Source organism: Haliotis rubra, unplaced genomic scaffold (genome assembly GCF_003918875.1).
Source record: "Haliotis rubra isolate DU_JTF1 unplaced genomic scaffold, ASM391887v1 Scf151, whole genome shotgun sequence".
Taxonomy (NCBI): domain Eukaryota; kingdom Metazoa; phylum Mollusca; class Gastropoda; order Lepetellida; family Haliotidae; genus Haliotis; species Haliotis rubra.
Window position 1 is genome coordinate 1,408,324 of NW_025765459.1, and position 16,029 is coordinate 1,424,352.

The window sequence follows — 16,029 nt, forward strand, 5'->3', positions numbered from 1 at the left end:
TTTCACAGTGATGTTAAAATATTTATTCGATTGAATTGCTATGAATTACTGTTCCCCAATGTCCAGTACAACTATGGTCACACTATCGAATGATAACAGTATTTGATTTGGTATATCCTGTGGGGCCAGCAGTTCCCAAACACACGGCTCTAAGTCCAATATACTGAGTCCCCAACAAATTTGCTTTATTCCTAGTAAACGATGCACTTAATTATTTTGTAGTCATTGTTTGGTGTTGGCTGCTAATTTTGACGAAGTGCATTAGCTGCAGTAAGGGTAATCATTATTGAGGGCGGGGCGGCGAAGCACGTTTCCAGCTACAGTTAATGCTTTCTACACTTCATTGCCAACCCGATTGCCGAATCTCCGCGAATGAAGCCGATCAAATCGAATCAGCTGTTATACCGAGAGGAGCCTTCTCCCGTCTTGTGTAGCGAGAAATTCCTCCACGAAGGACTAGCGAGTCGTTCCACCGCGGGCTGTCTGCCCATCTAGATTGGGTGACCGTTGAGTCCTTTCACTGAGCGAGGCTTCTGTCCACGAAGCTTCAGGATGTATTGTAACTGTCTTGCTGGCATTTGTTGCGAGCCCACGATAACGCGTTATTGTCTCTAACAGAGTATCCGCAGATACTACCCACTGACAGTGTATGGTCTGTGGTTTCTCTAAGTAGCTTGATTACCTGTTGCCGGTTATGTATTCAGGTGAGGCAGCACAAGAGCGCACAGGGAGGATGGAGGTACTTTGACACCCCGTGTGCCCATTCATCGCCATCGTAAAGGACGGATTTAACAGCAATCACGACGTCGTGCACGGGAATCACTGCATTATGAAACATCGGAAGATTCAGTTGAGGATGGAGGTGCGATGGTACAGGTAGCTGGGGACTGGATCAGGAAGAGGGGTTGCTGCAGGAGTTTGTCAAGGGTCTCCCATCTTCCTCTTATCGATGCGGGGTCGGCATTCGGTTGACAGTGGACTGACTAACCAATATCTTGGCAATGTCGCTGCAGCTGATTTTTCTGGTATATTGTCACCGTGTTCGAATACGTGCAGGGAGCGGCGGGTAGAGTCGGGTGGTGTTGTGCCGGGCTACACGAGATTTGATGGGCGATGCCGCGCGGTGTAGTGCCCCGACCTCTCGGGAGGCATCACTGTGGCTACCAAGGTATGTCAATGGATTAACATGTATTTTTGCCTTTTTATTATATTCATATTTGTATAACAAAATGCAATATCGACATTAACAGATGTCATAATGAACTGCATTTATGATTATCTACATATTTATCTATCGGTGCATCATAAAGATATATAATGCACTAATATTCTCCGTAGATGTTGCATGTTGTTGACGGCTATTTCTCAGTTGACAACACAAGTGACAATTTTTCACTTGACAACACAACGTTTCATCATTTTGCTTTTGATATCCTGTACACTGCATGGGATACTAATATGTACGCTGAATCATGGTCAGTGATCTTCATTTCAAAAGTTTTGTAAGATCTGCATCACACTACAGTCCTCCAACTACAGCCATCATAGTGTGTATCCAATATTATCCCTGTCACATGTACATGCATCGACTTAAAACCACCCTTATCTCATTCCATGTAGGTTTTACATATATATGATTGTGTTTCATCTTGGTTTATGTATGCATACAGATATATCGTGTGACCTTCATGCACTGAATGAAGATACAAACATAATGTTGTTTTACACCAGAATACAAGCTAGCCGGGGTTCTGTATGTGTGGACGCTGCATCTGACGGATGCACATTGATTTTCTAGAGGGATTTCGATGCATCATTATGACTGTTTGATTAGGCTATAGTTGTCTGACATTTCAATAGCTACATATAAGATGTGAATGTGATGCATTATTGAAACATACATTTTGCAGAATGATAGTTTTTCGTATGTATTGATCAATGTTTTTACACACTGAAACCTTTCATTTGCGGTAATCATGGTATTGCATGTCATTTGGAATATATGTTAAAAACAAAGAACCCCGTAGTATTACTGTGAATATGTCATGGAATGATCGGGTGTCAGCTGCGTTTCAAGGTTGTGAAGACCGGGGATAGAAATAGTCTTCAGTAACCCATGCTTGTCGTAAGACGCAACTAACGGGATCGGGTGGTCAGGCTCGCTGACTTGGTTAACACTTGTCATCGTATCCCGGTAGATGCTCATGATGTCAGTCATTTGATTGTCTGATCTAGACTGAATTATTTACTGACTGCCGTCACATAGCTGGCGAATTGCTGAATGTGGCATTAAACAACAAACAAACCTATTTTGAATAATGTAAATGAGCTGATCTAGAACTGTATTGAGGGTTTGTATGTTCGAATGACGTGTATGTCTTATCTGATATTGTTGCTGAACGCTTTAAAGCATCGTGTGTTGTTGTTGTTATTATTATCATGTTTAATGAGTTTCGGGGTCGTGATAATTATCCAATCTATGTCATACCGTGACACCTGATTAAACACGAACGCTAGCCTTTATCATCAAAATATTGAACGTCTTATTTCCATGAATATTACCTGGTCTTCTTTTCCTTAATTAAAATGGTTGCCGGGTCACCGTTTTAATACAGCAGCCTTTATAATGTGGATACGCATGTGCCTGAAAAGGGGACATTTTGTTGCGTAATTGTTATACTCTCATTGGAGAAGGATACAGGCGTCTGGTGACCATTTCTCATTGCAAAACATCGTTTGGCGGCGATCAGGAAGCCACACTATGTAATCTGCAACTGTTCGATAGTGTACGCTGCGGCAGGATAACAGCATCCTCTGACACGAACAGCCTTCAGCCATGAATCTAATAGGCTGGTCTCCTTTGAACATAGACTGTGACCACAGCATGGCCAGCTTAGTTTGCCTGAGGTCTTTATAAGGCAAATCAACAGAGGATGAATAAGTTATGGACAGAGGATTAACAGGCGCTGTTGTTGTGAGCGGGTGTGGACTCAGTAGTTTCTGATATGTCATGGACTCAAACTGAACATGTTCGAGAAGCTGGTATAATTTTGTCATTTTAGATTTGGGTGATTGTTCTTATAATTGATAAAACATAATTCATAATTCAGATATCTAAAATGCTGACAATAATTTTCAAGTGTCTATGATTTCAACCAGCAGTTACCTTATGGGCAATGGTGACCAAGTGTCCAGGGTAATCTATTTCCCTGCTGTGTCATGCAAGCGCTGTTAAGTCGTGTTTCTTCAGGGCAAACACGTGTTCAAGTCACGAAGTGTTCTGGAAATTTTGTCTCCTGACAATGTAGGATATAAATGTTTAATTGAATTTGATATGTTTCTATTTTATTTATATATGTTTATGTGTGTGTGTAGCTGAAGTATAATCATGCACAGTATTGATAACACAATAACACATTATTATTCATGCATAATGTGTTAAAGTAGAAGATTGCAGTTACAATCGAGGAATCCAAAAATATTTAATGGTCTTCTTACTTTGTTCCAAGATCCATGCAAATCCGGGGTAGAATTGGACTTCAGCAACTCATGTAAGAAGCGACGAGCGGGATCGAGTCTTCAGACTCGCAGACTTTGTTTATGCGCGTCACTGCATTCAGTTGTGTAATTCGATAATCATAATGTCAATTGATGAATTGTCTGGTGCTAACTCGATTACCTACAGACCGCCGTCATACTAAGTGCGACGTAAAACAAGAAACAAACCAAACCTTGTACCAAACTGATGCTTTTCGTAACTGTTCCATCCATATCCACTTTTAGCATTGAATTAACTGTAACATCAGAATACTGAATAGAGTATTTTGTGAACCGATCCACTTCTGGCATTGAATTAACTGTAACATCAGAATACGGAATACACATTTTTTGTGAACCGATCCACTTTTAGCATTGAATTAACTGTAACATCAGAATACTGAACAGATGGTTTTGTGAACCGATCCACTTTTAGCATTGAATTAACTGTAATATCAGAATACTGAACAAATGGTTTTGTGAACCGATCCACTTTTAGCATTGAATTAACTGTAATATCAGAATACTGAACAGATGGTTTTGTGAACCGATCCACTTCTGGCATTGAATTAACTGTAACATCAGAATACGGGACAGATTGTTTTGTGAACCGATCCACTTTTAGCATTGAATTAACTGTAACATCAGAATACTGAACAGATGGTTTTGTGAACCGATCCACTTTTAGCATTGAATTAACTGTAACATCAGAATACTGAACAAATGGTTTTATGAACCGATCCACTTTTAGCATTGAATTAACTGTAACATCAGAATACGGGAAATACTTGTATTTGAACCGATCCACTTCTGGAATTGGATTAACTGTATACAACATCAGAATACAGAATAGACTTTTTCTGAACCGATCCACTTTTAGCATTGAATTAACTCTAACATCAGAATACTGAATCAATTTTTTTGTGAACCGATCCACTTTTCGGCATTCATTTAACTGTAACATGTTGTAAACTCTGTATTGCTTCATATGGCCTGGAGGGAGACATTACGATCTATTACAGTCTGCGATATTTGATTCGCCGAGTGTCACAATACTCTGAGTAACTCGGGGCAATGCAAAGATATTGGAAACACGAGACATCATTTCTACATCTTTAAGCTACTGCTCAGAAATATAACACGGAATAGCCACAGAGATACCGAAGTAAAGAGACATAGTGATATAGGTTCCAAATATCGCCAATGTTTAGGTATGAGATCGATAGTGGAGTGTATGTTAGTGTTTATGGTTGTCAATGACAGATATATTCTCGGCCGTACATATGATCTGGTCGCTTCCTCAAACCTGCGTTTCCGAGGTTACTGAAGGAGAAAGACGTCATCGACATACGTTTTGAGTATCGATACGTGCTATAATTAAAGAATAAAAACACAACATTGACCACGATGTGTGTGTGAAATATATGGTATAGTTAGCGTGTTATGGCCTGATATATTAGTGATATCTAAAAAAACACACATTAATTTTGTTTAGCTTTTGACAATGATTTCAGACAGTGTGAAGTGTGACGTCATGTGCGGTTATAGTCTGTCTTTGTATCTTTGTAAGCTGAAAATAACTATCAGATGTGTTATTTAGTTACGTTTGATGTTAAATAGTCCAGCCTCCGCCAGACAGCCTAGTGACTGACATCATGAGCATCAGGTTTGTATTATAAAATAGAATGATCGATAATAGATTGTATATAACTTTAATTTAAATTGACTTCATTTGAGGTATCTACGCTGCAATTATAGTGTATTGGGACTGAACACTTTCTACATTTACCATCATTAAGCACAATGGTAAAACCGCTAAACCCTATGATTAGTAAAATCCCCTTCGAGGAAAGGAGATTATCATACGGAACAAACCGTACCTAACAAATGCACGGGTTTGCTAAGTGTGTTGCGTAAGTCGGTGGTCGGTCATGCGGACTGTGACAAGTATTGATATAGTTCTAACATTTTTAAGTCAGTCAGGTAACCCTACACATGCAAAAAGACAATTGCCTTAACATATTTTTTTTCTACTGCGTCAGTGATCGCTTTGGTGGAAATCTCTTTGTCCACCCACGAGATGAACTGGCATTTAGGACGGGGATCTACGCTAGATTATATGACGTCAACTTTGTTCTGATATGTACGTTTCAGTACTTAATCAGACCTTAGTACTTAATCACTTTAGATTATATGACTTCATATGCATTCTGGTTGGGATATGTACATCTTAAGACATGCTTAATCATGTCTTACTACTTAATCACTGTAGAATATGTAACGTGTCTGTTGGGATGTGTAGATTTTAGTACCAAATCAAATCTTAGTACTTTAGCCGTATTAAGCACAATAATGAATACTGATCACGCTCGTGTCCACGAGGTGTTTATGTGTTTATGTGTTTCGAAGCATGAACCTAATAGCACAACTTCACCATTTCTAGTTTCCCCACCCTGATATTCCCAGAATATTGCTAAAAGCGGCGTAAATACATACTCACTCATGCATTCACTATTCAGCAATGTATCAGTCAGATGCTGATTTATTTTGGTGTCTTTGAGCATTATTTCTATCAGGGAAGTAATTGTTCCAGTTATTTCACTAGAGACGCCGATAGAGAAGAACGACCCCATGTTGGTTTTGCGACGCCATGTTGGTTTTTAGACACTGAAAGTCGTACCCATTTTTCATGTTTAACATTTATCCAAATATGACCCTATATGAAACAATATTCATCTAATTGCTTTATCTTGCCGAGAAACCTATTCCTTATATGATTAAAATGTTGCCTGAGTATATGGTATTTGTACTGAACCAAATGTTGTATCTGAGAAGGTATTAAATTCTATCTAGACAAATGACGTTGTGTCTGAATAAGGCTAATTGTCCTCAAAGGATTGCATTCGTGTGAACATGTAATGTGCTGGACCAAGCGACATTATATCTCATTATACAGCAATTGTATATGCGTATGAATACATTGGACTGAAACGAAGGCGTGCGTCCGATCGTACAATAATTGCCCTGAAACAAAGGATTGTATCTGAGTACACATTAGTTATATGGAAACAAAGGATTGTATCTGAGTACACATTAGTTATACTGAAACAAAGGATTGTATCTGAGTGTTCATTTATTGAATATAGCAAAGGATTGTTTCTGAGTACACATTAATGGTCGAAAAGTAAAGAATTGTATCTGAGTGTTCATTTATTGAACATAAACCAAGGATTGTATCTGAGTAAACATTAATTATACTGAAACAAAGGATTGTATCTGAGTACACATTAATTGAACAGAAACAAGTGATTGTATCAGAGCATAATTAATATTATCGAAACAAAGGATTGTGTCAGCGTGTACATTAATTGTACAAAAAAAGGTTGTAAAAGAGTACACCTTAATTGTACTGAAACAAAGAATTATATTTGAATATGCGTTTAGTTTACGAAAACAGGGACTGTATCTTTGTTCATTTATTGAACGAAACAAAGGATTGTATCTGTGTTCATTTATTGAACGTAAACAAAGGATTGTATCTGTGTTCATTTATTTAACGTAAACAAAGGATTGTATCTGTGTTCATTTATTGAACGTAAACAAAGGATTGTATCTGTGTTCATTTATTGAACGTAAACAAAATATTATGTTTGAGTGTTTACTAAGTGAACATATACAAAGGATTGTATCTGAGTACACATTAATTGTACAGAAACAAATGATTTTATCTGAATGTACGTTCAATCTATTGTATCTGAGTGTACCTTAATTGTATAAAAAAAGCATTTTATTAAGCACTCTTTCATGATGAAAAGAGTTTTATCTTATGTACATTCGTTTCATCAGGACGAAGAAGTGCAGGTGAATGTATATAATTTGCTCTAAAACGAAGGATTGTGTTTCATGGCATGACATATTAAAAGTTCAAGGTAGAATACACGTAAAGCTCTGTAATCAATCACGATCGGTGTCTTCAAACGGATCTAGATATCACGGCTGAGGCTTAATGGGTTATGTGTGCGGTAAGACTGGGTAAAGTAATCATTTTTAGACATTTAAATTTTCTAATTTTGCTGGTCGATCACAACATGAAGCGGAGACGAACAATTTCGCCAGGAAATGAATCTCCGGAATCGACATTTTATTCTCTAATGAAAATTGGAATCACATTTTGGTTCATTTTGGTTGACATTTTCCCTATGTCAAATGGCCGAAGTAAAAACACAAGCAGGGATGTGATGGAGTTACTTCAAAGGAATACGTTATAGTATTTATTTTTATAAAAAAAACCATCATTTTTATAAATGGAAATGGAAAACGAAATAGTATACGCAGTATTCTTAATTTACTTTTAAATAATTTGTTTGTAATGGGTTTTTACGGTTGGTACAAACTTGTGGTAAAGTAAGTTAAGTATTGAGGCAATTTGAGCGTTTTTGAGTGAGTGAATATGCTTTTACGCTGCTTTTAGCAATATTCCAGCAACATCAGGGGACATCAAAATTTGGCTTCACACATTGTACCCATGTGGGGAATCGAACCCGGGACTTCGGCTTAGCGTTTGTGAGTTATGCCTGTTTCATGTGTGAGGAATTCGTCCGTGATGCAAGTGAGTGAGTGAGTTTAGTTTTACGCCGCACTCAGCATTTTTCCAGCTATATGGCGGCGGTCGGTAAATAATCGGACCAGACAAGCCAGTGATCACCAGCATGAGGTTCGATCTATGCAAATGGGATACGATGACATGTGTCAACCAAGTCAGCGAGCCTGACCACCCGATACCGTTAGTCGCCTTTTACGACAAGCATGGGCTGCTGAAGACCAATTCTAAAAAGGTTCTTCACGGGTCCCCTTTTGTGAAAACCGTGAGCACTGTTATGGTGCTGGCAAACCTAGAATCATTATCAGGCTGAAACGGCGCTTACACCAACGTTCATAGGTATTTGATTTGCACTAGGGGACGCAACTCTCCACAGCTAATTGCGGCGCCTAAGACGACTGATCCAATCGTGCCACATGTAGAACTTACGATCATAAGTTCATACGATGCTAAAAGATTTTATGACAGTTTGTATAAGGTTATCGGTAAATAACTCGAAGTGGAATCACGATGTAATGATGTCCGGTATTGCAAATAGACCGTGGATTTGTGCAATGAATGTCAGGTGGGAGTGAATGAAGATTGTTTTACGTCGCATAAACAAACATGCAATTATCGACGTCCAGGATTTAAGCACTATTTGAGCCCATACTGATTAGCCTAACATTCGCTCGAGTAAGATGGCTTATAATACCTCAATGTTGAGATAGTGCAGTGTAAATGTTCAGAAAGAGGGGGTGTGTAAATGAAAAAATATTGAGGGAGAGATATTTTGTGTGTATTGGTGTATAACTGTGCGTGTGTTTGTGCGTGATAGACTAGAATATGTGTCCGTGCAATGAGTGAGTATGGTTTACGCCGCTTTTTAGCAATAATCCAGCAATATCCCTGCGGGGGACACCAGAAGTGGGCTGCACACACTGTTTCCCTGTGTGGAATCGAAACCCGGTCTTCGGTGTGACAAGCGAATCCTTTAACCACTCGGCTACCCCACAGCCCCTTTGAAGCTTACGCCAACTGGTTCAAGAATAACTGCAATGTTGGTAAAAATGTGCTTGGAGCTGCTATTGGCGTATGTAACGATCTGTAAACATTGCTCGCTGCTTAGAGGTTTGACTTTTATAGTTGTTTTATTGCAGTAGTGGTTTGAGGCGCTGGCGGATATATCAACAAGGTGATATATTCGCCTTTACGTACGTAGTTACTTTATCTGACTGTGATTATTTCATTGAATTGATTCAAGTCAACTTGCAACGACGAGGATAAAACACGACTCTGACTCATCTGATCACACTGAGGGAACGCAGGGACAAGATTATAGGATTGCAGCTCCAGAGGAGTGTTCTGCGACCAGGCTTGTGATGATCGGGGGCGGTGGGGTAGCCTAATGGTTAAAGCGTTCGCTCGTCACGCCGAAGACCCGGGTTCGATTCCCCAAATGGGTACAATGTGTGAAGCCAATTTCTGGTGTCCCCCCGCCGTGATATTGCTGGAATATTGCTAAAAATGGCGTAAAACCATACATACTCACTCACTAGTGACGACTGAAGTGACACAACGTGTGATCGGGATAAGTGTGGATTATGTACATCGTTGTTAATACTAAGAATTGTTAATACTCAAATAATGTCATTAGGGTGAGTTTGGTTTATTGGGTAAAATATATAAAGTCAGCATAAAGGAATACCTGGTCTTGAGTATATTTAGAAATAGATTTCTTTTTGGGACAAATAGCTGTGAAGATTTTTATAGCTGAAATGTGGCATAAGATGAAACTCCCTCGCCTACTCGCTACCAGACCGGCCCACCCACCCGTCTCTTTACTCCTCTGGTGTCTATCAATGTGAATGTAGAAGCTCCTTCTAACAACACATCTAAACGCTGAAAGGAATACCAATTCTGCCTCTGTGTCAAATGTTATATATCGATGTTGGTCCCGAAATGCCATCCGTGTACTGCGCAGCAGAAAGCTGTTGATAAGGTCACAATTGTCAAGGAATGAGATATACAAACTTTAATACCAGTGCTATGTATTCATGAGCCTAATCTCTGGGAGTCTTCTGTGTGCCTTGTGTTCATTGTCGTGCTATTCCTAAGTGAAGGCAATACACCGAAGTGGCGATTGCGACTTGAGGCTATCATTTGAATCTGTTATGGGAACTGATATTAGTGATGACGTCATTGCGGTGTTGAATATTGTGACAGATAATGGTATTGAAATAATACACTACGTGAGTCAGAGGAAATAATAGTTTGCGGCAATAATTGTTTTTGTGTTGTTGTACGAAGCTCTCTGTATTTGTCTCATATTAATTTCAAGTTTTAAATTGAAAAAAATATAATAGCCGGTTTGTCATCTAACTCCTAACAAATGGGGAATTACCTTGACCGAGTTGAAGACGAATGTACTGTTTTCTTCATTCAGCTATTAAAGACATCCCTGAACATGTGTACAAGTGTCCCGTAACACACTTGGAAACCATTCATTTCTTTTGTGGAGGACATTAAGGCCATTTCTAATTTCAGTAACAAAAATATTGTCCGATGCAATTACCTATTTTGACTTATACCATACGTTTCCGAATTATTTCAGGTGAACAATTGACTAGAGTTAGCATATATATATGACGGGTGCCACCGGTGGGGCAGGATACGCTCACCTTTTCGCGAACACCTGGTATCATCAATATTTTATAGTGATTCATAAACACATGCTCTGTCATCGTAGAGATTCTATTTAGCTGAAATGTCTGGATGTTATATTTAGTAGCAGAAAGAATAGAGCTGTGTTCTGCGCTTAGGGAATTCTAAGACACCAAAAAATGGCTTCATGTGTTTTACCCTTTCGGAAGATCGAAACTACGCCTTCGGCTAGGCTAGAAAACACGTTCCCTACTGCGCAACCATACAGGTCGCTGCTGATTAAGGGTGAAGCAATTGGATAATTGCCAATGTTTTATTATCAGTTTTCACTAAATTTCAGTTCAAACCCGGAGTCAATAGTTCCGCGACCCACCGTCGTGCAGGAAGACGACGTCATGTCAAACATGGTGAAGTCACGTGATTGTTTTTACGCGGCACGGCGACTGACCAATCAGATTACACGATTCCATATGGTGTAGTATAAAATGTATTTCAATGTCGACTGGCCCCCTATAATGCATATTCACATGTCGTGGCGTGGAAAGACGGACAAATTGATATACACATGAATTTAGGCTTTTTTTATTTCATAAATGGTTTAATAATTTGGCCCGAGGAAAGAGCAAAGCTTTCAGTAAGATCAATCTGTTCAGTTAAAGCATATTCATTTCCACCACTGTGCTCTCCTGTTCGCTAAAAATGCCACATAGCGTCTTTTGTCTCTTTAGTTTCTTTCTACTTCTTCCTTCGTAGGGAATATGAGGAAAGGATTTGCTGAAATATCTCTATCTTATGCTGTTCAGTTTCTCTCCGCATCAAAGAAAATTCCTGCAAATGCGCCGCATTATATGTCTCTCTTCGCAGACATAAAAACAGGAAAAAGATGGACATTGGTGTAAATCACCTTTTGTATTTTTTTATGATGAATCCGGAGCTCATTTCATGTGGATCAATGCGACGTGGGAGTTGTAATTTTTATACGAACCTCGTATTTAACGTAATCGCCTTTACAACATGAAAGTCTCCAGTAATGTACCTGCCTGTTTCCGTTTCCTACATTCAAAGCAATAGGACGAAAACGGTGCGTTGGTGTCATTAAGGGAGACAAATCGTGTGATTACTGACTGTCCTGGTAAATATGATTCAGGTGGAAGTACACGTACCTTCTCAGTCAGCTGACTCACATTTTAAAATGTATTTGAATTAACATTTAATATTTACTCCCATTACACATGCTGTTTCACAGCCTTGAACACATCGTTTATGCCGGGATTGGAAATGGTCACCGGGTTATTATCTCTCTTTGGAGGTTTGAAGTGTGGAGCGGATGATCACAATGGGTCCTGGCGATGATGGATGATAGATGTTCTAGTACATTAGATGTTACCTGTTTTTGAGTCGTATAAATAATTACGTTGCGACAAAACGTAACGAAATGACGTAATACTAACGTTGTGACAACGCTGTGTCATGACGTTACCAATCTACAACCTTCCCACAACGTTGCGAAAACGTTGTGTGTTAGCTGGGATGTCTGAAGTACTATGGCTTGGGTCGCCACATTTTGGCTTCACACATTGTACCCACATGATGAATTGAATTCAAGTCTGTTGGTAGTAACGAGCAAAACCTTAACCGCAAGGCACCGCCAGCTCCTTTTTATTCGTATTTCTGTGGCTGTTGTATGTTCAAAACACTGCTGACTCGTTAATCCATTCAGTCAATGTGTTTTGTCTGTCATTATGTCTGTCAATAAGAATCCTTTAACCATTCCTCTCTGTCTCTGCGGACAACATTTCTAACGTATTACGACTTTTGCAATTTTCTTGCTGTTGAAAGGAGAACGGTTTTAAGGTTATTTAAAACAGAGTGATAGCATCACCGAAGAAAACAGTTCTTGTATTTTTGTATTTATAGAAAGTAAAATGAATGGTCGTTTTTTGTGTGATCTATTACTTGAACGGAGATGCGTTCGTTACGTACAATGTGTTGACAAATGAGGCGTCAGAAATTATGTCGGTTCATGTTCTAAGAACTGCGTCCCACCCATGAAGATCCTGGTTAGAATTGGTCCTCAGCAACCCATGCTTTCGTAAGAGGCAACTAACGGGATCGGTTGTCAGGCTCGCTGAATTGGTAGACACATGTCATCGTGTCCTATTTTGCATAGATCGATGCATTCTGTTGATTACTGGAATGTCTGGTCCAGACTCGATTGTTTACAGATCGCCGCCATATAGATTGAATATTGCTGAGTGCGGCGTTTAACAACAAACAAACAAACAAGACTTACCTCCCTTTGTCGTGTCAGGATCCTCCTGGTGCCCTATATGAGAACTGCCTTGATAATGCTTCTAAGTTTGTCAGTATCGCTTCCATTCCCGTGGAATCCTCCAAGGTGTTAAACGTCTCAGGCATGTATGAATTTCGGCTCTTCTCCAACACTGAGCTGACAGCAGTGATAGACCTAGAGTACTTAAAAAGTAATGTAAAACCAATCTCACTCAAAACAGTCTCTTTCAGTTATTTCCCTACAATCTCTTAAACAACCTTACATTGTTGTCGCGTAATACCAAGGATGCAAACATTAGCTAATATGTATTTGGACTAGTGTTTGTATTTGGGGACGAAAAGTATCCACAAATCTCAACCTTGGGTTCAATATCATGCATGAACGTAAGACTATGTGTGTGTGTGTGTGTGTGTGTGTGTGTGTGTGTGTGTGTGTGTGTGTGTGTGTGTGAGTGAGAACTTATTCATGAGACATAAATGTGATCACACACTATTCAATATATCTGTATTTCTTTCAGAAATAGCGGTTATATCAATAATGCCTCACGTCACTTACATTACATGTCCAATGAAGTTAGTGAAGACCATGAATAGCTAAAACCGTAACTTTGCTCCAAGGCTGTACTGGATGCTGAAACCACGGATGCGTAATTCTATCTTTCGAAGAGGCAAGTCTAGATAAGCGGACTGTACCTCAGTCTGTTATATATTATTTTGTGGGAAATTATCATTTAAACCATTAATGTTTACCTCAGGGACTTGTGCTAGTCTACCCAAACAGGTGTAAGTCGGGATTCCCCATGCGTCTATCTTGCTGGTGTTTTGTGATGTCTTGAGAAGGATTCAAGGATATTCGCCAAGGTTTCGGAACATTTTTTTCCTTTTTACTGCAGAAAAGAATAAAGGAAGACGAGAAAATAATGACCTAGTAATTTAAAAACACTGATGAGAACAGAACCTTTCCCTACTTAAGGAATATTCAAGTCAGTTGTGAGCAACAGTGAAAGTTAGACATGAATGTTTTCATCACTCTGTCTTGCTGCACTCACTACAGCTAATTCCGATGCCGCAAATGCCCTGCACTAAGCCTCACAAAGACTTTTTGGATGTTTTATAAAATCCCGTCTAACCTGACAGTGAAATATGCTAGCAGACAGAAAGGTCAAGGTTATCGTAGCGTCAAAGTGAAGACAGAAGCTTGTTGCTTGTAGGACAGCGATAAATGAAACCTTCAGCCTAGAGGGATCAAGGGATATCGTATATACCACACGTAACGACAACATGTATTGAGAACGGAAGGTTTTAATACATTTGCAGCCAAAATATACAACCCAAATATAAAAGTAACACATTAACACAGTTAAAGGGTTTCAGTTAGGATATCTTATCGATGTAGCGCCCTTATGAAAAATATGCCCGGGGCATTTCGTTACGAACAGCGGTAAGGTCGCTTCGACTTTGAGATGCATGCGTCGACTCTGGTTCGACTTTCAGTAACAATTAGGATGAAGACTTTATGGGGAAGTTCAAGAATGTTAGGAGTACAGGAAGGGTTTACTGCGGGTTCAGTGAATACCGCGCGCATGAAAGCCAAGCAACAATGGAATTGTTTTGGCAGTATTCCAATATTCCCTAGCAGGGGACATCAATGAATGTACCAGAGCGGGGATGGGAGTCCTGTCTAACAGATTTTTAATTTTATGATTAACCACACTGTTATTCTTTCCCTGATACACTCACCGCGGATCCATGCTCCGTCTTCGAAATTCACGCTTGTCCGCTAGACCGAGGCTACTTCATTGTGATGAGGACAAGTACGGATCCAATGATTGTAGTCCTCATAGACTTTGTGTGAGCGCTAAAATCGGAGATGGTTTCAATGATTCAGTTTTGAATAAACTGATAAAAACTGATAGAATAGTTAACAGTATTTTGTCTTACTCCAGCAAAACGAACTTCAAACAATGATGATTATTGAAATCAGGTTAACACTACCCCACTGGACTAATCCTTAAATAGTTTTGAGGCTGTGGAAGTAACATGAAGCAAGTTGCAAGCGAATTCCCTGCATTCCAGATAGAGGTGACCTTCAGGTGGGGGTACCTTGACACTACTTTATTGGGATGTAGGGTGAGTGAGTGAGTATTGGTTAACGCCGCATCAGCAGTGTTTCCGGTAATCGCGTCGAGATGTGAAATAGTCTGTCATACAGACCCCGAATCAAATCCCGAATACCGCCCATGTACGTCTGGAAGAAGTCTAGATTACCACAGATTCAGGAAAACATTTCTCAAAATGAAGAATGTCTTGGGGCTCCTTCATAATTATGTTTTATGAATATAATTCAGGAACCGTTTTTTCTGTAAGATATGTTCATATCATACACTAGATGTTAGTGTAGGCTGTGAAAGTGATGTTCATTATTTGGGATATATGTTGAATACATCCTATAACGTAACTGCCTCGTCCAATAAGAGACGACCATTTGGAGTACAATATTGGTGGTGGAATTAGGTTTAACGTCGTGCTTGAGAATATTTCGCTCATATGACGAGAGTACAATATTACAATGCGCATAATGACAAAATTCTACTGAAGACAGCTCTTGACACCTCTTTGTAGACACGTCATTCAAGGTAAGAAAATACGTGTATGCATATGTACGGGTGTCAAATATGCGTATTTATTACCCATATTGTGAAACAGTACCAGTGTCAAATATTGTACATCATAATTATGTGCACATGTGCACATATCACTTTTTGCCTAGCAGCCATTGTTTCTGTATTTTTTCGTCTGTGACGTCATTAAACAAGTGAACGTGACGTCAGTGAATTGGGCCATCACATTTGCTTACCGTGTTTTACTGCACAAATGTACATGAATAAAATAGGTAATACATAAATTGTTACACTCACAAGTGTGCCATACGACTTATACGAAACTCGTGCAAAATT

General features: G+C 39.3%; 1 protein-coding gene across 1 annotated transcript in view; it reads left to right on the forward strand.

The window, feature by feature from the left end:
- Nucleotides 1–394: 394 nt before the first annotated feature.
- Nucleotides 395–16,029, forward strand: part of LOC124270376 — a 122,504-nt gene continuing 106,869 nt past the window's right edge. The window contains exon 1 of the mRNA XM_046705415.1: nt 395–1,168. Within this exon, the coding sequence (XP_046561371.1) occupies nt 1,107–1,168 (62 nt within the window). The 5' untranslated portion in view covers nt 395–1,106. The remainder of the gene's footprint in view (nt 1,169–16,029) is intronic.